This window comes from Oncorhynchus nerka, linkage group LG15 (assembly GCF_034236695.1).
Source record: "Oncorhynchus nerka isolate Pitt River linkage group LG15, Oner_Uvic_2.0, whole genome shotgun sequence".
Classification (NCBI taxonomy): domain Eukaryota; kingdom Metazoa; phylum Chordata; class Actinopteri; order Salmoniformes; family Salmonidae; genus Oncorhynchus; species Oncorhynchus nerka.
This window is the reverse complement of record NC_088410.1, coordinates 32,782,321-32,806,696: the sequence shown is the minus strand read 5'-3', so window position 1 is coordinate 32,806,696 and position 24,376 is coordinate 32,782,321. Positions and strand designations below refer to the sequence as shown.

Genomic DNA, 24,376 nt, shown 5'->3' with positions numbered 1-24,376 from the left:
TGATCAATACTTTGTATTTATGTACATTTTTTCTAAATGTTTTTTCTTTTCTTTTTTGAGTCCACAGGTAAATAAGATATGAACTGAATATTAAATTATATTAATTTGTATATTGTACCTGTACCCTCCCCCCCAATGAAAAACTTACAAAATATATGAAACTGTGGTTACAAAAAATCTAAAATATTTCCATCACCCATTAACTGGACAGATGTTAAGTCATGTACATTAGCGTCAACCACCAGTACTGTGTAGAGCTGTTCTGATTCTCCAGTAACTTACTGTAATCTGAAGAAGTTATGCAACCCAATGTCAAATCTGGTTACAATTAATGAAATCCAGTCGAGTTAAGAAAATTAAATCACTGGAACACTTGTTTGACAAAAAGCAACTTGTCTGCTAACTCAGCTGTGCCCTTAAACCAGCTGTTCCCTGGACACCATATGTGAATTGATTGCCCCCCATCAAACTTCAGAACTCCTGCTGTTAGGTGACCTAAACTGGGACATGCTTAACACCCCGGCCATCCTACAATCTAAGCTTGATGCCCTCAATCTCACACAAATTATCAGTGAACCTACCAGGTACAACCTCAAATCCGTAAACACAGGCACCCTCATAGATATCATCCTAACCAACCTGCCCTCCAAATATACCTCTGGTGTCTTCAACCAGGATCTCAGCGATCACTGCCTCATTGCTTGCGTCCGTAATGGGTCTGCGGTCAAATGACCACCCCTCATCACTTTCAAACGCTCCCGAAAACACTTCAGCGAGCAGGCCTTCTTAAACGACCTGGCCTGGATATCGGGGAAGGATATTGACCTCATTCCGTCAGTAGAAGATGCCTGGTTATTCTTTAAAAGTGCTTTCCTCACCGTCTTAAATAAGCATGCCCCATTCAAAAAATATAGAACCAGGAATAGATGTAGCCCGTGGTTCACTCCAGACCTGACTGCCCTTGACCAGCACAAAAACATCCTGTGGCGTACGGCATTAGCATCAAATAGCCCCCGCGATATGCAACTTTTCAGGGAAGTTAGGAACCAATATACACAGGCAGTTAGGAAAGCAAAGGATAGCGTTTCCAAACAGAAATTTGCACCCTGCAGCACAAACTCCAAAAAGTTCTGGGACACAATAATTGAAGATTTCAATAAGCATTTTTCTACAGCTGGCCATGCTTTCCACCTGGCCACCCCTACGCCGGTCAACACCCCTGCACCCCCCACAGCAACTTGCCCAAGCCTCCCCATTTCTCCTTCACCCAAATCTAGATAGCTTATTCTGAAAGAGCTGCAAAATCAGCTGGGCTAGACAATCTGGACCCTGTCTTCTAAAATTATCAGGCGAAATTGTTGCAACCCCTATTACTAGCCTATTCAACCTCTTTCGTATCGTCTGAGATCCCCAAAGATTGGAAAGCTGCCGTGGTCATCCCCCTCTTCAAAGGGGAGACACTCTAGACCCAAACTGCTACAGACCTATATCTATCCTACCCTGCCTTTCTAAGGTCTTCGAAAGCCAAGTTAACAAACAGATCACCGACCATTTCGAATCCCACCGTACCTACTCCGCTATGCAATCTGGTTTCAAAGCTGGTCATGGGTGCACCTCAGCCACGCTCAAGGTCCTAAACGATATCATAACCGCCATCGATAAGAGACAATACTGTGCAGCTGTATTCATCGACCTGGCCAAGGCTTTCGACTGTCATTCACCACATTCTTATTGGCAGACTCAAAAGCCTTGGTTTCTCAAATGACTGCCTCGCTTGGTTCACCAACTACTTCTCAGACAGAGTTCAGTGTGGCAAATCGGAGGGCCTGTTGTCCGGACCTCTGGCAGTCTCTATGGGGGTGCCACAGGGTTAAATTCTCGGGCCGACTCTTTTCTCTGTATACATCAATGATGTCGCTCTTGCTGCTGGTGATTCTCTGATCCACCTCTACGCAGACGACACCATTCTGTATACTTCTGGCCCTTCTTTGGACACTGTGTTAACTAACCTCCAGACGAGCTTCAATGCCATATAACTCTCCTTCCGTGGCCTCCAACTGCTCTTAAATGCAAGTAAAACTAAATGCATGCTCTTCAACCGATCGCTGCCCGCACCTGCCCTCCCGTCCAGCATCACTACTCTGGACGGTTCTGACTTGTGGAATATGTGGACAACTACAAATACCTAGGTGTCTGCTTAGACTGTAAACTCTCCTTCCAGACTCACATTAAGCATCTCCAATCCAAAATTAAATCTAGAATCGGTTTCCTATTTTGCAACAAAGCATCATTCACTCATGCTGCCAAACATATCCTTGTAAAATTGACTATCCTGCCCATCCTTGGCTTCGGCGATGTCTTTTACAAAATAGCCCCCAACACTCTACTCAGCAAAATAGATGCAGTCTATCACAGTGCCATCCGTTTTGTCACCAAAGCCCCATATACTACCCACCACTGCAACCTTTATGCTCTCGTTGGCTGGCCCTCGCTTCATATTCGTCGCCAAACCAACTGGCAACAGGTCATCTATAAGTCTTTGCCAGGTTAAACCCCGCCTTATCTCAGCTCACTGGTCATCATAGCAGCACCCATCCGTAGCATGCGCTCCAGCAGGTATATTTCACTGGTCACCCTCAAAGCCAATTCCTCATTGGCCCCCTTTCCTTCCAGTTCTCTGCTGCCAATGACTTGAACTAATTGCAACAATCACTGAAGCCGGATACCCATATCTCCCTCACTAACTAAGCACCAGCTGTCAGAGCAGCTCACAGATCACTGCACCTGTACATAGCCCATCTGAAAATAGCCCATCCAACTTCCTCATCCCCATACTGTTATTTATTTTGTATTTTTTACTCCTTTGCACTCCAGTATCTCTACTTGCACATTCATCTTTTGCACATCTATCATTCCAGTTTTTAATTGCTAAATTGTAATTGTTTTGCCACTATGGCCTATTTATTGCCTACCTCTCTTATCTTACCTCATTTTCACACACTGTATATAGACTTTTTTTCTATTGTGTTATTGACTGTATGTTTGTTTACTCCATGTGTATCTCTGTTGTTTGTGTCACACTGCTTTGCTTTATCTTGGCCAGGTCGCAGTTGTAAATGAGAACTTGTTCTCAACTAGCCTACCTGGTTAAATAAAGGTGAAATAAAAACATGTAATAAAAAACCCATTGTGGTGCCCCCGTTCACCTCAGCCAATTAGATGAGAAGGTGCTCCGTTATTGGCTTGTTGTCGGCAAACTGTCTCAACCTCACTGTCACTTCAAATGGCTCCCTCCTGCTTCTTCCTGATTCTCTAGCTGTTAAACCAGAGCTTCTTTCTCTCTCTTTCTCCTCTCTCTCTCCTCTATTTCCTGCTGACTGTAAATCACATTGATGCTCTGCCTTCTTCCTAGAGAGCTGTGTTTCTGTCATCAGCCAACCAGTTCAGTGATACAGGGCTCTAAAATAACAAGTCTGTACATACAGGGAAAGATGGCATTTGGTTGCAGTATTGCGCATACCGTGGTCTGACTGAGTTCAATGAGTTCATGTGTAAACTGTTTTCACATAGGCTACATGTACATGATGGACATAGCCGACATACAGTCTTAGAAAAAAAGGTGCTATTTAGAACCCTTTTGGTTTCCATGTATAACCCTTTCCACAGAAGGTTCTACATGGAATCAAAAAGAGTTCTACCTGGAACCAAAAGGGGTTCTATGGGGACAGCCGAAGAACCCTTTTGGAACTCTTTGTGTGTGTAGCTTTCAGCAGTTTTTACGCTCAGCTTCCCTCAATTCCCCAGCCTAATAGCGACAAGGTACACTATCAGCCCTTATCTCTGTAATGCAGAGGTTTGGCACTACAAAGCTTTCCTTTGAAAGACTCCTCGATTCCTCTTCCATTTTGTGTGCCTCAGAACACCTGTGAAATGTCTGGATCCTGAGGCTTTTGAAATGTTTAGTGAAATTACATTTCGTTCCTGGTGCAGACAATGACCTTCAACCTGTTTGAAGGGAGTATCTCATTCGATGGCAAACTCACCAAGCTCAGTAAAGTTGGCTATGTTCTGTAAAATGACTTTGGTGTACGTCTGTCAGCCAGTGATACATTTGGTACAAGAACTCATTTCATTTTGAAAGAGGGATTTGGGGGATTGGGCCATTGCCCGATGAGTATGCTAAATGCTGACACAGTGTATAATTTCTCTCTCTCTTTCTCTCTCCCCCCATTTCTCTATTTCTCTCTCTCTCCCTCTTTCTCTCTCCCTCCCAGACCGAGAGGACCAATCAATTCTCTGCACGTGAGTAACCTCTGAGCCTTGTCTGCCCAGCCCTTTTCTTCTCTCTTTTCGTGTTCTGTGTTGCATGGGTTGCTGGATTTACAGTGTCTTCTCAGTTTGATTCCTTGCATCCAGCCTGCATAGTATCATACCACACGTCACTGGTTTGGACCAGATGGTTTAGAAAGGCCATGCAGCGCCAGCTTAATTGCATAACATTCACGGCTCAATTATCTTTGTTATGCGCGTCTCTTCCTCACTTAGTAGTCCCGAAAATGAAATGGGGAAATGACCTGCTGCATTGCATTCCTGCAGAAGCTCCATTCAACTCCGAATGAAGTGTAGCCTGTTGAAGCCGACATGAATGTACTTAGCACTGATTATAGGTTGAAAGAGGAATCGATTGAATTGAACTAGAACAGAGCCAGAGGCCTCTATGACTATTTCAAAAGGAGCAACTTAGTGACACAGAACAGTGAGACAGACACTTACGGGAAAGAGACTTAGGCTTGGGGCAGGGAAGCTGGGAAATGTTTGGTATTTCCGCCGCGCACACACACACATACACACACACACACACACACTTTACCCTTTACCCGTTGGCTGTATTCCAGTCTAGCGCCCAATATCTACAGATGACATTAATGCTGCCAAGAAACATGTCAGCGTGGCATCTCATCGTAAGCCTCTGTGACAGGCCTACACCGATGATGTGTGAAAGAGTATACAGGGTAAAGTTTCTCCAGGTGTGTGTGTTCTCTCCCTGCGCTGGTCTGAACCCGATCCACCACCACCCAAAATGTCCCTGGAGCCGCCAGGGCTACAAGCCACCAGTCAACACATATTTTCCTAACCTCTCATCATACATTACTAAGTCTGGGGAAGCATGGAAGAATTTGGATGGATGTCGGAAGTGTGGCTTGAACACTATCATAAAATCTCACATCTGCTCTGATGCTTTTATATGCCAACTGTGACACACACACACACACACACACACACACACACACACACACACACACACACACACACTGTAGGAGATGGTGGTCATCTGTAAATGCTGCACAGAGATGCCATGTGATTGTAAGTCAGTCCCTGAGAATATGAGTCGTCTCCTCTGCAGCAAGGCGAACCAACCTGAGGAATTTAACACTTAAAGTTCAATGCCAACCTCATGGACATTGACGCAATCACTCACTCACGGGCTGTGTCCAAAATAGCACCCTAATGCCTATATAGTGCACTACTTTTGACCAGAGCCCCTTCATTTCAGACGCAGCCAGAAACACCCTCTGTTCCCGGTGGTTATTGAGCTCAACACTAAACACACAACTCATCAGCCATACAACATATTCATAATACTAGACTAGACTACGATAGGACTTCACCACATAGCCAGGTAAGCGGAATATGAAAGAAACTACATATGACTTTGTTATGGTAATTGGTTTTACACTCAGTGAGTATTCAGGGGCCTTGTCATTTCTTTGAAGATCATCATGTCGTTAGTTTTATTTTGCAGATTATTTTGCTCAAATAGATATAACCTAGCATTGAGCTTGAGATCTGGGAGAAGGTTCAATGTTAACCACCTGTGATTACGTAGAATGAGTACCTATTTTAAAACCACTGGTATGCATTGTGTGTTGACGTTACTGTACAGTAAGTGTCACTTGGGGATAGGATTCTTTCTGCATGGCTTGAAGAGCTTGCAAAAACATACTTCCTTGCTCTAAAGCTGTCATCGCTGTGGGTCCGTGAGTCCCGCCCTCAACCACAGCCGCTGAACTAAACTAGCGCAAAGAAAATAAACAGCACATATAGATGCACAAAAGCCCAGCTACACCGCCTCATCCGATAAACCTTGCACCTGTGGTTTATTTTCATTCATTTGTTGTTTAGCGGCGTTGCAGGGAGCAGAGCGTGGCTAGCTCTCTCTACCCAAGCTCAAGACTGTTTATGGAGTTTCCCAAGTGCCATAATCTCCTCGCAAAAACATCTGCCAGTCAGAAATACAGTTCCAACACGCACACACACACACACACACACACACAGACACACACACACACTTCATTCATCCCCATCTACTAACCTAGGAATCTGTCTTGTGTGTTTTCTATATTCTCAGAGGTGAATCTGGTGCTGGCAAGACAGAAAACACTAAAAAGGTCATCCAGTACCTTGCACATGTGGCTTCCTCCCATAAAGGAAAAAAAGACCACAGCATTCCTGTAAGTGTAAGTTTCTGTATTTTCTTTCTCTATATTGCCCCTGCCATGTTTATCTCCCTTCCATTACATTTACATTTAAGTCATTTAGCAGACGCTCTTATCCAGAGCGACTTACAAATTGGTGCGTTCACCTTAAGACATCCAGTGGAACAGCCACTTTACAATAGTGCATCTAAATCTTTTAAGGGGGGGTGAGAAGGATTACTTTATCCTATCCTAGGTATTCCTTAAAGAGGTGGGGTTTCAGGTGTCTCCGGAAGGTGGTGATTGACTCCGCTGTCCTGGCGTCGTGAGGGAGTTTGTTCCACACCTCTAGATCTCCCCCTAAGCCCTGTTCTAAATGTCACAGTTACAGTATGTCTTTCTATTGAGGGGTAACTGATGAAAGAGGAGTTGAACTTGTACGGTCCACAATGTCCCTCTAATACCAGGCCAGTCTGATCCACAATGTCCCCCTAATACCAGGCCAGTCTGATCCACAATGTCCCCTAATACCAGGCCAGTCTGATCCACAATGTCCCCCTAATACCAGGCCAGTCTGATCCACAATGTCCCCTAATACCAGGCCAGTCTGATCCACAATGTCCCCTAATACCAGGCCAGTCTGATCCACAATGTCCCCCTAATACCAGGCCAGTCTGATCCACAATGTCCCCCTAATACCAGGCCAGTCTGATCCACATTGTCCCCCTAATACCAGGCCAGTCTGATCCACAATGTCCCTCTAATACCAGGCCAGTCTGATCCACAATGTCCCCCTAATACCAGGCCAGTCTGATCCACAATGTCCCCCTAATACCAGGCCAGTCTGATCCACAATGTCCCCCTAATACCAGGCCAGTCTGATCCACAATGTCCCCTAATACCAGGCCAGTCTGATCCACAATGTCCCCCCCTAATAGGCCAGTCTGAGTCCCCTGAGGCCAGTCTGATCCACAATGTCCCCTAATACCAGGTCAGTCTGATCCACAATGTCCCCCTAATACCAGGCCAGTCTGATCTACAAAGTCCCCTAATACCGGGCCAGTCTGATCCACAATGTCCCCTTTATACCGGGCCAGTCTGATCCACAATGTCCCCCTTATACCGGGCCAGTCTGATCCACAATGTCCCCCTAATACCAGGCCAGTCTGATCCACAAAGTCCCCTAATAACAGGCCAGTCTGATCCACAATGTCCCCCTAATACCAGGCCAGTCTGATCCACAAAGTCCCCTAATACCAGGCCAGTCTGATCCACAATGTCCCCCTAATACCAGGCCAGTCTGATCCACAAAGTCCCCTAATACCAGGCCAGTTTAATACCAGGCCAGTTTATTCCACGGTGTCCCCCTAATACCAGGCCAGTTTATTCCACAGTGTCCCCCTAATACCTGGCCAGTCTAATCCACAATGTCCCCCTAATACCTGGCCAGTTTAATCCACAATGTCCCACTAATTCCAGGACAGTCTGATCCACAATGTCTCCCTAATACCAGGCCAGTCTGATTCCCAATGTCTCCCTAATACCAGGCCAGTCTGATCCACAATGTCCGCCTATAAACAGGCCAGTCTGATCCACAATGTCCCCCTAATACCAGGCCAGTTTGATCCACAATGTCTCCCTAATACCAGGCCAGTCTGATCCACAAAGTCCCCTAATACCAGGCCAGTCTAATCCACAATGTCCACCTAATACCAGGCCAGTCTGATCCACAAAGTCCCCTAATACCAGGCCAGTCTGATCCACAATGTCCCCCTAATACCAGGCCAGTCTGATCCACAAAGTCCCCTAATACCGGGCCAGTCTGATCCACAATGTCCCCCTTATACCGGGCCAGTCTGATCCACAATGTCCCCCTAATACCAGGCCAGTCTGATCCACAAAGTCCTCTAATACCAGGCCAGTTTAATCCACAATGTCCCCCTAATACCAGGCCAGTCTGATCCACAATGTCCCCCTAATACCAGGCCAGTCTGATCCACAATGTCCACCTAATACCATGCCAGTCTAATCCACAAAGTCCCATAATAACAGGCCCGTCTGATCCACAATGTCCCCCTAATACCAGGCCAGTCTGATCCACAAAGTCCCCTAATACCAGGCCAGTCTGATCCACAAAGTCCCCTAATACCAGGCCAGTTTAATACCAGGCCAGTTTATTCCACAGTGTCCCCCTAATACCAGGCCAGTTTATTCCACAGTGTCCCCCTAATACCTGGCCAGTCTAATCCACAATGTCCCCCTAATACCTGGCCAGTTTAATCCACAATGTCTCCCTAATACCAGGCCAGTCTGATTCACAATGTCTCCCTAATACCAGGCCAGTCTGATCCACAATGTCCGCCTATAACCAGGCCAGTCTGATCCACAATGTCCCCCTAATACCAGGCCAGTTTGATCCACAATGTTCCCCTAATACCAGGCCAGTTTGATCCACAATGTCCCCATAATACCAGGCCAGTTTGATCCACAATGTCCCCCTAATAACAGGGCAGTCTGATCCACTGGTATTTAAAGTACAGTGGATTAACTCCAACCCTTGTTAATCCATATCAGATAGATCCATATGATAATGGGGGTATAATCATTAGAGAACAACAGTGTCTGACAGTGGACATGGGCTGTGTGATGATGTCACGAAAGGGTCAGGTCCTTCTGTAGTTATGTGATGCTGGAACATTACCACGGCAGTCAAAAATAGGCTCATTAAGCAATAAGGCACGAGTGGGTGGGGTATATGGCCATTATATCACAGCTAAGGGCTGTTCTTAGGCACGACACAACGCGGAGCTATTATAAACTGGTTACCAACTTAATTAGAACAGTAAAAATACATGTTTTGTCATACCCGTGGTATTCAGTGTGATATACCATGGCTTTCAGCCAATCAGCATTCAGGGCTCGAACCACCCAGTTTATAAAAATGTACCAATTGATAAAATGTGCCAATATATACAGATGTTGTTTTGCATAACATGCCTGTAAATGTGTTAAGAATCCATATAGACGAGCTCCAGTCCCATGATGTGTGTTGCCAAAGTGAATGCATCCTTCAGTAGTACCTATAGTGGGCTCTATAGATTGCGCTGGCGTGCACAACCCTCTAACATATTTGCGTTTGTTTATTTGCAACAAACAGCCAGAGTCGCCTAAACCAGTAAAACTACAGGCAAGTCTTTACACTTTCTTCTCAACACCTCGTTCATGTGCATGTTTCATCACCAACTTTCTTCTCCCAAACGGACCTACTGTTATGTAAAGCTAGTGGCAATTTAATATATTTACGTCTTGTGAAATGGTGCCATTGGTTATTTTCTTGCACACTGTGAAGAATGCAGAGTATGTGTAATGTTGACATCTGCGCAAGAATTAGACAAACAAAGTTTGGGTATTGACCCAGATTCTCTTTCTATCAGGCGGAAAATAATCATGTCGTAAGTAAACTTTAAATCTGGCATGAATATTTATGTGAATGCAGCTTTCCATGTATACCTGTGGGCCAATGCACTGTACTGTACTGTAAAATGTGCTTGCAAATGTTGTTATTCCACATTAGATGAAACAGTCATATACATGGCTTTGTTGTGTTTGGTCGCCACCAGTCAACGTTTGGCAGACATGCCGTACTATGTGAGCTATTTTTTGAACAATGCCGAGTAGAAGTTGAGTAGTAAGATGTTGAAATAGAGATGAAGGCATATATTCCTGGGTCTGAAGATGGAACTGACACACACACACACACGTTCTTCTATCCTCGTGGGGACCTAAAATGTATTTCCATTTAAAATCCTATTTTCCTTAACCCCTAAACCCAACCGTAATGCCTAACCCTAACTCTAATTGTAACCCTAAACCTAACCCCTAAGCTTAAAGTAGCCTTTGTCCTCATGAGGACGTGGGAAATGTCTCCACAAGGGAGAATTTTCCTCGTTTTACTATCCTTGTGAGGGACATTTGGACATTTCAGTTCCCCACGAGGATCAGAAGAACAAGACCAGAAACACACACGAGGTCAGTTAATGGACATTACTGAAAAACAGACTGTCTGGCTGTGGTTGTCATTACAGTAGTTAGTTCAGTAGCTTAATATTATATATTAATACCACCAGCTGCTGTAGGTCTTGTTGATACTGTGAAGATCATGGAAACGGCACATGAGGGCAGATGATCACCTGAGGGCAGGTGTTCTGACTAAAGATGTGATGCTCACTATGGCACACTGCCCTAATACAAGGCTAATATGAGAAACATATGGATTTGCACCCGTCAGTGAGAGCTTCTTGGAATAGAGCCTTTCAGAATAACATATCCATTCCCCTGCTTCCTGTTTTAGTGTACTACTGTAGATTTCACTTAAACCGTTTGCCTTTATGCATTATTTAGCCTAGTCAGAATTGTCTTTGAGTACTACCTGTAATTGTCTTACTTGGTGTGTATGTACGGTATGCATATCCTGTATGTGTGTTTAGTATCCATGACCATTAACACTTCCTGTTTATTTCCATGGTAACATTTGACAATCTGCCCCTTGACTACAGAGTGGAGCCCTGTTCTATGTGAGTAGCATGTAGTCCGTCCTTCACCTCTCTCTCACCCACCGCACTCCACTCACTAGACAAGCTCAAAACACAATGGGCAGAATATCCTGTAAAGGTGCTGCTATTGTCTCTGTGTACTATTCTGTATGTCTGTCCCTTTTATGGTTGTCAATGGGGACCCAATAGCAGCTTTTTTTTTCTATCACCTTTGGGACTAAACTAGTTTAGTTTTAATCCACTCCTTGCACTGTGTGGTGTCCCTGTTCTTACCTATAGGTGGCACTGCTTCTTTCAAATATCTCAGATTCGGGAAAATAAACATGACTTCCTAGTTTAATACAAACTAATAAACACGTTTCCCACTTCCTAACTGCCATATCCCATTTGAAACAATCATACACCACAAGTCATAAACAGTGCATTTGTAATATGTTCCACTGTTATACTGGCAGACATTGAGCAAGACTCCTGTCAGGACCTCGTCACAAACTTCTCTCCCGCGTCCAATTTGGCTCCCGGTGAGCCTGCTGGAGAGCTTTTCACTCGCGAGCTGCTGGTGCTGCCAAATAGCCATAGCAGGCTTGACTAAATAGTCAATTGGCTTCCAGCTAACTGGAGCTGGAGTAGGACTCTGGAGGAGAGCAGCTAGGGAGGGAGAGCCAAGGGGACCACAGCCCAGAGCTCAGCTCAACGGACTCCCCCAGGGATAGAGGGCCATGACATGGTCCAAGACCTACAGCAGCCTCTCCTCTGCTTGGTCTACTCAGACCCAGCCACAGAGCGCCCAGCAGAGACGATAATGGGGATTTTAATCTTTGTACTTTATTGAATTCACCACGGGGTGTTGACTGTGAATTTTGCCGTTTGTGTCTCAGTGGCAGTGCTACTTAAGTCACTAATGAATCCCCTTAGAACTGCTTCTTCCTGTCTTTGCAAGTCTTTCATCTGCTCCCTGCTTTGCCATGAGGGAGGAGTTTACATAGAAAGTTATTCTGACTCCCCCTGGAGGGGTGGGGGTTTGTTCCTGTTCCCAAAACTGTCCAGCATGTCTGTCCAGCAGTGACTGCTTTTGGACTTGGAGAGATTTGTAATGTCTGTCCAGCAGTGACTGCTTGTGGACTTGGAGAGATTTGTAATGTCTGTCCAGCAGTGACTGCTTTTGGACTTGGAGAGATTTGTAATGTCTGTCCAGCAGGGACTCTGCTTGTGGACTTGGAGAGATTTGTGACGTCTGTCCAGCAGGGACTCTGCCTGTGGACTTGGAGAGATTTGTAACGTCTGTCCAGCAAGGACTCTGCTTGTGGACTTGGAGAGATTTGTAACGTCTGTCCAGCAGGGACTCTAGTCTGTGGAGCAGATGTGAGCCCACATCCCCACCTGGCCTCTTCCTTGAAGATTTAATAGGACGGTTTTGACTGTTCCTCTGGCCCCCCAGTCTCCACAAACTGGGCCAAAGCACTGCCCGGAGGCCCTAACACTGATAACAAGTGAGGTTGAACAGGCTACAAAGCTACAGAGGAAAGATTGAGAATAGAGAGGAGTTATTTCACAAAAGATTACATTCATTTCATAGTCGTGTCAATGTTAAGTGGTAAACGCTAGCATTGTCCGCAGTCACACTAACAACAACTATGTGTCCCTGAGTTCTTCCAGGCCCCCTACAGTAGTTGACACTGTAGTGAATAGCCTCTTAACGTGGCTATGACGGTTTCCAGACATTGTTCATCAGAATAAGTGTAATGCATTCTATCAACAGTCATTTTATGGTCTTCTTGCTCACATAAACCGGATTATGTGGTACAATACATGTCCCGGAGGTCTTCCAGGCCTGTCAGTTGTTGGCACGGCTAGTGATTAGCCTCCTTACATGACAATGATGGTTTCTGGAATCTGTCAGAACAAGAGTAACACACTCCGGAACGCTGGAATGTGGGTCAGCTTGTAATGCTCCTAAAGTGGACCCCTGCTGGTGTTTTGTATTCACCCCTTTGTTCCTACCCTCTCCCCAGTCTGGTCCTAGTCTGTAGCCTGCGTTTGGTAGAGATCGGCTTGTGGACATTAAACAGTCTCCGTTATGTCCTCTGTTCTAGTTTGTTCTAAAGTGTGTGGTGTTGTCAAGTTGTGCCATAAAGCACTGCGTTATAGAGACAGTGTGTGACAATGACTATAGGAAATGGTAAGACCACACTAACAGATCTGGGATCATGCTATAATTAACCGTCTGTGCAATCTGCCACTGGCAGGACGAGGATGGAACGGGCTTATTCAATTCATTCCTGCCTTATTTTCAGCAGCACGAAAACTCAATGAAAACAGCAGTCGGGCTCTCTGGCCCAGCTCTGGCAGCCAAAGATCACATTACGCGTCTCATGTCTGAACGCAAGGCTGATTTCCTAACCCCTAACTCATCCCACAGACATCCCTGGAAAAACGCCACCGTCTTGTGCGATCAAAATGTGTCTGGTTGAGCTTGACCTAATGGGAAAATCCCATTCCCACCTAGCCGCAGAAAGGAAAAGCTCAAAGTACGGGCCATGTTATTTTTTTGGTGGGCCATCTTGGATTCCCCAGTCATGACCAAGCCTAGAATAAGGTTCTGGATGGGATCGTAATGGGCCACCTGTCTAAACATCTGCACAGGGTCATGTTCATTAGGGTATACTGTAGCAACAGAATATGAAAACCAGTGTTTCATATTGGACACGTTTGGATACCACCTTTACATTTTGGAGCGTTTCGTTCCATTTCATACCTATTGAACATTCTATTCCGCCCTGGCAGTCAGCCAGATAGGATCTACGATAGGTGTGAGAAGTGAACAGTGCACCATTCCCTCCCTCCCTCCCTTAACGGGATAACTAATGATGACGGATTCTTCCTTATAGGATTGAGTGTGTCTCTGGCTTGTGTCAGTGTGTTAAACTGGTCTGTTTCCCCAGTATCTGTCAGTGTGCTAAACGATTGAGTCCGTTTCCTCAGGATCTCTATCTCAATCACTAACTGGAGAGATATGGCCTTCCTCTCTGAGTCACCTCATTCGCCCCAACTCATCCAGCAACCACCCATCCGCCTGGCTCACAGCAGCGAGCTCCCCGCACGTAATACACCACCACGCTGAAACACAGCTGTGTACTGTTCAATACATGAGACATCTGTGGATAGATTTATTGGTTTGTCTGTTGCACAAATATACTGGTACTTTTCATGATTGTACTGTGTACCTCGACAGTGTAAACAGGGATTGATTGGATTAGGTTGTTTTGCAGGCTCGATGGTTAGACAATGGCTTCCATCATCAAGATGGCGCCGACAGACATTGGCAGCTCTGCTTCTAGCTCCTAAGCAACGTTGGAGCATTTCTTTTCTTTCTTTGTTGTTATTTGACAAGCCTTTCGCCACACCCGCAGTTACATCTGCCAAATATGTGTATGCGACCAATAACATTTGATTTGATTTGATGCCTTTGATGTTGGTCTCACAATAGAAAGAGGAGATGCAAGCCCAGAGTCCAGATGGGTTTGAACATTCGCTTGTGGATGTGTTGAGCTTCAACTGAACCATATGCGGTGTGGAGAGAGTCATTGCAGTTCTGCTCTGTTGTGTTCCACCACTGAGCAACAAGGTTCTAATCCATTCCATTCCAAACCCAGAGGTTCTACACTGAGTGACCAGACTACAGGAAACGCGTGCCGTTAACGCACAGAACAGGCCCAATTTATTCTCATCTCTTTCTCCCTATCTCCTCCATCTCTTTAGTTTTAGTTGGACGTACTGTTGTAGGATATTGAGCAGAGAGACTGTAAAGTGGTTTCCTGAACATGTTCCATTGATCTGTCTTTTACCAGGTTACAATACCTGTCGTTTCCTGTCCAATACCTGTCAATTCTCTCTTTTCTACTAGTTTTTAAGGTCATCAACATTACTGGGGAAACAGTGTCCGTCCGCCTACATACAGTGCCTTGCGAAAGTATTCGGCCCCCTTGAACTTTGCGACCTTTTGCCACATTTCAGGCTTCAAACAAAGATATAAAACTGTATTTTTTTGTGAAGAATCAACAAGTGGGACACAATCATGAAGTGGAACGACATTTATTGGATATTTCAAACTTTTTTAACAAATCAAAAACTGAAAAATTGGGCGTGCAAAATTATTCAGCCCCCTTAAGTAAATACTTTGTAGCGCCACCTTTTGCTGCGATTACAGCTGTAAGTCGCTTGGGGTATGTCTCTATCAGTTTTGCACATCGAGAGACTGACATTTTTTCCCATTCCTCCTTGCAAAACAGCTCAAGCTCAGTGAGGTTGAATGGAGAGCATTTGTGAACAGCAGTTTTCAGTTTTTTCCACAGATTCTCGATTGGATTCAGGTCTGGACTTTGACTTGGCCATTCTAACACCTGGATATGTTTATTTTTGAACCATTTTGAACCATGTTTTGGATAATTGTCTTGTTGGAATACAAATCTCCGTCCCAGTCTCAGGTCTTTTGCAGACTCCTTCAGGTTTTCTTCCAGAATGGTCCTGTATTTGGCTCCATCTTCCCTGTCCCTGCTGAAGGAAAGCAGGCCCAAACCATGATGCTGCCACCACCATGTTTGACAGTGGGGATGGTGTGTTCAGGGTGATGAGCTGTGTTGCTTTTATGCCAAATATAACGTTTTGCATTGTTGCCAAAAAGTTCAATTTTGGTTTCATCTGACCAGAGCACCTTCTTCCACATGTTTGGTGTGTCTCCCAGGTGGCTTGTGGCACACTTTAAACAACACTTTTTATGGATATCTTTAAGAAATGGCTTTCTTCTTGCCACTCTTCCATAAAGGCCAGATTTGTGCAATATACGACTGATTGTTGTCCTATGGACAGAGTCTCCCACCTCAGCTGTAGATCTCTGCAGTTCATCCAGAGTGATCATGGGCCTCTTGGCTGCATCTCTGATCAGTCTTCTCCTTGTATGAGCTGAAAGTTTAGAGGGACGGCCAGGTCTTGGTAGATTTGCAGTGGTCTGATACTCCTTCCATTTCAATATTATCGCTTGCACAGTGCTCCTTGGGATGTTTAAAGCTCCTTGGGATGTTCTTTTTGTATCCAAATCCGGCTTTAAACTTCTTCACAACAGTATCTCGGACCTGCCTGTTGTGTTCCTTGTTCTTCATGATGCTCTCTGCGCTTTTAACGGACCTCTGAGACTATCACAGTGCAGGTGCATTTATACGGAGACTTAATTACACACAGGTGGATTGTATTTATCATCATTAGTCATTTAGGTCAACATTGGATCATTCAGAGATCCTCACTGAACTTCTGGAGAGAGTTTGCTGCACTGAAAGTAAAGGGGCTGAATAATTTTGCACGCCCAATTTTTCAGTTTTTGATTTGTTAAAAAAGTTTGAAATATCCAATAAATGTCGTTCCACTTCATGATTGTGTCCCACTTGTTGTTGATTCTTCACAAAAAATACAGTTTTATATCTTTATGTTTGAAGCCTGAAATGTGGCAAAAGGTCGCAAAGTTCAAGGGGGCCGAATACTTTCGCAAGGCACTGTATGTTTCATGATCAATAGTCTGTGTGACACTATGTGATTGTTAAATTGACATTGACGAACATAAAATGGGTCATTGTGTGTATTGGGGGGAAAACATTATCCTGGGCCAACATTTCTTTTGTGCTTGTTATTTGTAAAAGGTTTAGTTGGGGGAAGGGGGCATATGTGATTGTTATTTGTAAAAGGTTTAGTTGGGGGAAGGGGGCATATGTGCTTGTTATTTGTAAAAGGTTTAGTTGGGGGAAGGGGGCATATGTGCTTGTTATTTGTAAAAGGTTTAGTTGGGGGAAGGGGGCATATGTGCTTGTTATTTGTAAAAGGTTTAGTTGGGGGAAGGGGGCATATGTGCTTGTTATTTGTAAAAGGTTTAGTTGGGGGAAGGGGGCATATGTGCTTGTTATTTGTAAAAGGTTTAGTTGGGGGAAGGGGGCATATGTGCTTGTTATTTGTAAAAGGTTTAGTTGGGGGAAGGGGGCATATGTGCTTGTTATTTGTAAAAGGTTTAGTTGGGGGAAGGGGGCATATGTGATTGTTATTTGTAAAAGGTTTAGTTGGGGAAGGGGGCATATGTGCTTGTTATTTGTAAAAGGTTTAGTTGGGGGAAGGGGCATATGTGCTTGTTATTTGTAAAAGGTTTAGTTGGGGAAGGGGGCATATGTGTTTGTTATTTGTAAAAGGTTTAGTTGGGGGAAGGGGCATATGTGTTTGTTATTTGTAAAAGGTTTAGTTGGGGGAAGGGGGCATATGTGCTTGTTATTTGTAAAAGGTTTAGTTGGGGGAAGGGGGCATATGTGCTTGTTATTTGTAAAAGGTTTAGTTGGGGGAAGGGGGCATATGTGCTTGTTATTTGTAAAAGGTTTAGTTGGGGGAAGGGGGCATATGTGCTTGTTATTTGTAAAAGGTTTAGTTGGGGGAAAGGGGCATATGTGCTTGTTATTTGTAAAAGGTTTAGTTGGGGGAAGGGGGCATATGTGTTTGTTACTTGTAAAAGGTTTAGTTGGGGGAAGGGGGCATATGTGCTTGTTATTTGTAAAAGGTTTAGTTGGGGGAAGGGGGCATATGTGCTTGTTATTTGTAAAAGGTTTAGTTGGGGGAAGGGGGCATATGTGCTTGTTATTTGTAAAAGGTTTAGTTGGGGGAAGGGGCATATGTGCTTGTTATTTGTAAAAGGTTTAGTTGGGGGAAGGGGGCATATGTGCTTGTTATTTGTAAAAGGTTTAGTTGGGGGAAGGGGCATATGTGCTTGTTATTTGTAAAAGGTTTAGTTGGGGGAAGGGGGCATATGTGCTTGTTATTTGTAAAAGGTTTAGTTGGGGGAAGGGGCATATGTGCTTGTTATTTGTAAAAGGTTTAGTTGGGGGAAGGGGGCATATGTGCTTGTTATTTGTAAAAGGTTTAGTTGGGGGAAGGGGGCATATGTGCTTGTTATTTGTAAAAGGTTTAGTTGGGGGAAAGGGGCATATGTGCTTGTTATTTGTAAAAGGTTTAGTTGGGGGAAGGGGGCATATGTGTTTGTTACTTGTAAAAGGTTTAGTTGGGGGAAGGGGGCATATGTGCTTGTTATTTGTAAAATGTTTAGTTGGGGGAAGGGGGCATATGTGCTTGTTATTTGTAAAAGGTTTAGTTGGGGGAAGGGGGCATATGTGATTGTTATTTGTAAAAGGTTTAGTTGGGGGAAGGGGGTATATGTGCTTGTTATTTGTAAAAGGTTTAGTTGGGGGAAGGGGGCATATGTGCTTGGACCCAGTGCTTGGCTGTAATATCACTCCTCTTTTTCAGGGTGAATTGGAACGTCAACTCTTACAGGCCAACCCCATCCTCGAGTCCTTCGGCAACGCCAAGACAGTGAAGAATGACAACTCATCACGATTCGTAAGTAAAGCATGTATACATATTTCCCCAAAATAATGCCATTCTCAAGACCGTATGTTCCTCTGTGGCTTACTAAAAGTCACTCATGCCATCTCACTCACTATCTCTTGCTCAAATAACTGGCACTTGAGACGAGTTTTCCAAAACTTCCTGGAATCTTTTGATTATAAGGAAGAGAAATCAATGGAGAGGAATGTATTTAATTATCTTTCTATTATTACACAGGAACATTGCAGCAGGACAAGAAACATTTCTGCTGTTCATTAATGACTGCTTTGATTCTGGATCCAGTTTAGATTAGAGAGGTTTGTTCTGTTTGTTCACAGTCAGATCACAGCCTCATGCACAGGGGTAGTCTAATCCAGACCCCAGGACAGTAGAGGCCAACAGGAATGTAGTCTAATCCAGACCCCAGGACAGTAGAGGCCAACAAGAATGTAGTCTAATCCAGACCCCAGGACAGTAGAGGCCAACAGGAATGTAGTCTAATCCAGACCCCAGGACAGTAGAGGCCAACAAGAATGTAGTCTAATCCAGACCCCAGGACAGTAGAGGCCAACAGGAATGTAGTCTAATCCAGACCCCAGGACAGTAGAGGCCAACAGGAATGTAGTCTAATCCAGACCCCAGGACAGTAGAGGCCAACAGGAATATAGTCTAATCCAGACCCCAGGACAGTAGAGGCCAACAGGAATGTAGTCTAATCCAGACCCCAGGACAGTAGAGGCCAACAGGAATGTAGTCTAATCCAGACCCCAGGACAGTAGAGGCCAACAGGAATGTAGTCTAATCCAGACCCCAGGACAGTAGAGGCCAACAGGAATGTAGTCTAATCCAGACCCCAGGACAGTAGAGGCCAACAGGAATGCAGTCTAATCCAGACCCCAGGACAGTAGAGACCAACAGGAATGTAGTCTAATCCAGACCCCAGGACAGTAGAGACCAACAGGAATGTAGTCTACTCCAGACCCCAGGACAGTAGAGGCCAACAGGAATGTAGTCTAATCCAGACCCCAGGACAGTAGAGGCCAACAGGAATATAGTCTAATCCAGACCCCATGACAATAGAAACCAACATGAATGTAGTCTAATCCAGACCCCAGGACAGTAGAGGCCAACAGGAATGTAGTCTACTCCAGACCCCAGGACAGTAGAGGCCAACGGGAATGTAGTCTAATCCAGACCCCAGGACAATAGAGGGCAACAGGAATGTAGTGTACTCCAGACCCCAGGAGAGTAGAGACCAACAGGAATGTAGTCTAATCCAGACCCCAGGACAGTAGAGACCAACAGGAATGTAGTCTACTCCAGACCCCAGGACAGTAGAGGCCAACAGGAATGTAGTCTAATCCAGACCCCAGGACAGTAGAGACCAACAGGAATGTAGTCTACTCCAGACCCCAGGACAGTAGAGGCCAACAGGAATGTAGTCTAATCCAGACCCCAGGACAGTAGAGGCCAACAGGAATGTAGTCTAATCCAGACCCCAGGACAGTAGAGGCCAACAGGAATGTAGTCTAATCCAGACCCCAGGACTGTAGAGGCCAACAGGAATGTAGTCTAATCCAGACCCCAGGACAGTAGAGACCAACAGGAATGTAGTCTAATCCAGTCCCCAGGACAGTAGAAACCAACAGGAATGTAGTCTAATCCAGACCCCAGGGCAGGACAGTAGAGGCCAACAGGAATATAGTCTAATCCAGACCCCAGGACAATAGAAACCAACATGAATGTAGTCTAATCCAGACCCCAGGACAGTAGAGGCCAACAGGAATGTAGTGTACTCCAGACCCCAGGACAGTAGAGACCAACAGGAATGTAGTCTAATCCAGACCCCAGGACAGTAGAGACCAACAGGAATGTAGTCTACTCCAGACCCCAGGACAGTAGAGGCCAACAGGAATGTAGTCTAATCCAGACCCCAGGACAGTAGAGGCCAACAGGAATGTAGTCTAATCCAGACCCCAGGACAGTAGAGGCCAACAGGAATGTAGTCTAATCCAGACCCCAGGACTGTAGAGGCCAACAGGAATGTAGTCTAATCCAGACCCCAGGACAGTAGAGACCAACAGGAATGTAGTCTAATCCAGTCCCCAGGACAGTAGAAACCAACAGGAATGTAGTCTACTCCAGACCCCAGGACAGTAGAGGCCAACAGGAATGTAGTCTAATCCAGACCCCAGGACAGTAGAGGCCAACAGGAATGTAGTCTAATCCAGACCCCAGGACAGTAGAGACCAAAAGGAATGTGGCCAAATGAGGATAAAATACAATGGCCTGGACTGGTCTCAGATCTGTGTATGTGCTTTAGCCAACTCATCTGACTACAGTAGTTGACTAAAGCACATACAGTTCTGGGACCAGACTAATCAAATGTAGCCTTATTGTGATGTGACTCAGAGGGAGAAAAGGGAAGGCCTTGCAGCACAGTGTGAGACCTGGTTGAGGGAGACGTGGATGCGGTGATATGGTTTGTCTGCTTTTCTCACCCTCCGTTTCTCTCTCCCTGCAGGGAAAGTTCATCCGGATCAACTTTGATGTCACCGGATACATCGTCGGGGCCAACATTGAAACTTGTATCCTTCCAAACAGCTAGTTTAAATGTTCCATGCAAGCTATGATATTAATAATTTACATAAACGGACATATTTTGATGGGTATTGTTGTATTATGCTAATTAGATTCCAGCGGGGGCCGCATAAATCTACTCTAGGGGGTTAATATCTTTCTTTACTGTATAAAGGCTGCCCTTCCTTGACTGCGATGGGACAGATCTACTGGAGAAATCGAGAGCTGTTCGCCAAGCCAAAGACGAGCGCACCTTCCACATCTTCTACCAGCTGCTGTGTGGGGCGGGAGAACATCTCAGGTGTAAGTAGCCTGATATGTACCATCAGCATAACTTCAACAACCCGGACCCATATGGCCTCTGTAAAGAATAGTCACCCTCTGACATGCAGAACATTGTTTCTCTAGCCGTTGGCCTGAGGTGTCTTGACGCCCACTCAGACTCAGTGTCGCTCACTAGCTAGTATCACAATAACATCACCTGTCAGTGGGCTGACTGTCAAAAATGCATGTTTGCCTTCCTTTGTGACCTCGGAGCAGCTATCTCCACGTCATTTCCCTTTCCTCTGTGTAGCGGACCTGCTCCTGGAGGGCTTCAACAGCTACCGCTTCCTGTCCAACGGCAACGTTACCGTCCCTGGTCAGCAGGACAAAGACAACTTCCAGGAGACCATGGAGGCCATGCACATCATGAGCTTCTCCCACGACGAGATCCTAGGTACCACCCTCCTCACTCTCATCTGTCTGACTGTCAACTTTTTAAAGCCCTTTTTTACATCAACACTTTACAGCTTTGCAGTAATTATTATAACTTTTATTAGTAATTATTATAACTTTCCATGCTCATAACAGTTCCATGTATTCCAGCAAACACAGAGCAGTGTGTGCCGTTCATGGTAAGTTTATGATAACGTCCTCTGTGCTTGCAGCCATGCTGAAGGTGGTCTCCTCCGTGCTTCAGTTTGGGAACATCGTCTTCAAGAAGGAGAGGAACTCTGACCAGGCCTCTATGCCTGAGAACACAGGTAGGTAGTTGGCAGTTGTCACATGTATTGATGTCAAGGAAGCTCCTCACATTCTCACGCTCAGACCTTATCGTCCTCTTCCTCATCTTCCTCCCAGACCTGTGCTAACCAGGCTGGGTCACATGTCAGAGCTCTAACGATTTAACCTTCCCATCTCTCCCTGGCCCTGTCACCCACCTTCAAACAACATCATTATTCAGATTTACTCCCCTACTTTACTTCGAAGAAAGAACAAACAAAAAAGTTGCCTCTGCCGCGCGTGTTACTGCTGCATTCCTGGTATTTAAAGAGGAGAGGGTAGCAAGTGCGTGTCAATGCCGTGGCCCAGCCAGTTATTACCAAATGTGGAAAACAGATCTAGGACAGAAGCAGATGTTTTTAGCAGGCTCTGCACTGGCAACTCTACCCCTGGAAATGATGCAGATGGTATCGTTCTTACCTCTCCAGAAGCTCCCGCTGTGACAAATATTTAAAATTCAAACATCTCCCCCAGATCCAAAAGACAAATATCATTAAAGCCGTTTTGACATGTCTTAAATCAAGTCTGTGTTGTTAACCCACGGGTGTTCTAAATAGCTGTGTGTTTAACTACCCCCTACCCTGATCTCTAGTCCAGACCTGGGTTCAAATACTATTCTAAGTTATTTCAAATACTTAAGCTGTGGTTGGTTGAGCTTGCATTTTGCAATGGAACGAATACAAAATTCCCAAAAGTGCAAACCCCATTCACCTGACACTCCAGACAGACTAGAGCCAATGCCCAAACTACTTGAAATATTTCAAATAGTATTTGTATCCAGGTCTGCTCCAGGCATACCTTAGAGTTACTGGACTGGCAGGGGGAGGCAGTCAGTTCTTGCTTATTATTCTTTACCATTAACGGTCAAATGTGAGCAACTTCTGTCAGAAGGGGGAGAATGTAATTCTTAGCTACCGACCATGTGGCGCTGTGGCCTGCTGCCAGTGGTATGTATGCCTTTTCTGGTGGTCTCAAGCGGTGGTGGAAAGTCCTATATGGTTTTTACTGTTTTCCAACTCACTGGCGTTTATGGGAATTGGAGGATTAATAGGGTTATGTCGGGTCTATATAAAAAATTAAAATTAAAAATATATATATATAATTATATCCCAATAACATTTAACCTCAAATGTTGCTTCTTCTTTCCCTGCTACTGCTTTGAGTATATGTAAGGGATATTTGAGTATTGTAAAGTTATTTGTGTTGCCTGTAATCACATCTTGAGAACAAACGTTTAATGTTACTACTGTTTTCCCTTTTTTCACCCCTCCTCTATCTCCCTCCTCCTCCTCCTCCTCCTCTCCTCTACCAGCGGCCCAGAAGTTGTGCCACCTGTTGGGGCTGAACGTGATGGAGTTCACCCGGGCCATCCTGTCTCCAAGGATCAAGGTGGGACGAGACTACGTCCAGAAGGCCCAGACCAAAGAACAGGTAAGACACAAACGCTACACCACAGAAGCTCTCCTTGCTTCACTCATCACCCCTCTATGGACTCACTGTACTACTGACTCTGGAACAGGATAAGGTTAGTACTGTGGGGTGTGTTTCCCGTCCACCTCTGTGTTAGATTTAGAACAATAGAGAGGTCTAGCCGTGCGACCCCAAGGCTGAGAATGGCAGACTCACTTGCCAAGTCATACCAGAGAAAGACAATCTAATAAGGAATGCATATTTCTCTCTCTCTTTCTCCCCCTCTCCCCCACCCCTCTGTCTCGTTTTCTCTCTCTAGGCTGACTTTGCAGTGGAGGCTCTGGCCAAGGCCACATACGAGCGTCTGTTCCGCTGGCTGGTCCACCGCATCAACAAGGCACTGGACCGTACCAAACGCCAGGGGGCCTCCTTCATCGGCATCCTGGACATCGCTGGCTTTGAGATCTTCCAGGTACTTAATTGCGTAGGCCTCTACAGGTACTTAAATACATGGCAAATAAGGCCTCCACAAGGTCCCTCCATCTCTTCCAGATCCAGAGAAAACCGTTAGAGAAGAGAGAGGGGACTTGGTGTAGTTCATCCTGTCTATGGAACTGGTCATCTGAATGGTCTAAGGATGTTTTTTTGTGGGAAAATGATCTGATTGACATTTTTGGGAAACAGCTGATCATTTATCCTGTGGACCAATTGCACTTTGAACCCATTCCCTCCTCAGGGTCAAATATGGGAATCTCAGCACTTCTAAAAATGCCTCTTGGGTGTCATCCTCATTTATTTTTATATCATTCACACCAAGGTCATTAGTTGGTCTATGACTTGATAGACGATAGTTATCATGCGAGGCTCGTTCACCAAGAGGCGAGTTCAGACGGTTCAGACATTGTT

General features: G+C 45.1%; 1 protein-coding gene across 2 annotated transcripts in view; it reads left to right on the top strand.

Moving 5' to 3' along the window:
- Positions 1–24,376, top strand: part of LOC115142441 (myosin-10-like) — a 97,435-nt gene that overhangs the window by 38,781 nt on the left and 34,278 nt on the right. The window contains exons 3-12 of one of the 2 annotated variants that reach the window (XM_065001513.1): positions 4,275–4,302; positions 6,410–6,512; positions 9,634–9,663; positions 18,356–18,448; positions 20,961–21,024; positions 21,221–21,319; positions 21,591–21,734; positions 21,946–22,041; positions 23,373–23,491; positions 23,790–23,942. In XM_065001513.1, the coding sequence (XP_064857585.1) occupies positions 4,275–4,302; positions 6,410–6,512; positions 9,634–9,663; positions 18,356–18,448; positions 20,961–21,024; positions 21,221–21,319; positions 21,591–21,734; positions 21,946–22,041; positions 23,373–23,491; positions 23,790–23,942 (929 nt within the window). Of the gene's footprint in view, positions 1–4,274; positions 4,303–6,409; positions 6,513–9,633; positions 9,664–18,355; positions 18,449–20,960; positions 21,025–21,220; positions 21,320–21,590; positions 21,735–21,945; positions 22,042–23,372; positions 23,492–23,789; positions 23,943–24,376 lie in introns of those variants that run through there. The other variant, XM_065001512.1, reaches the window with a different exon arrangement.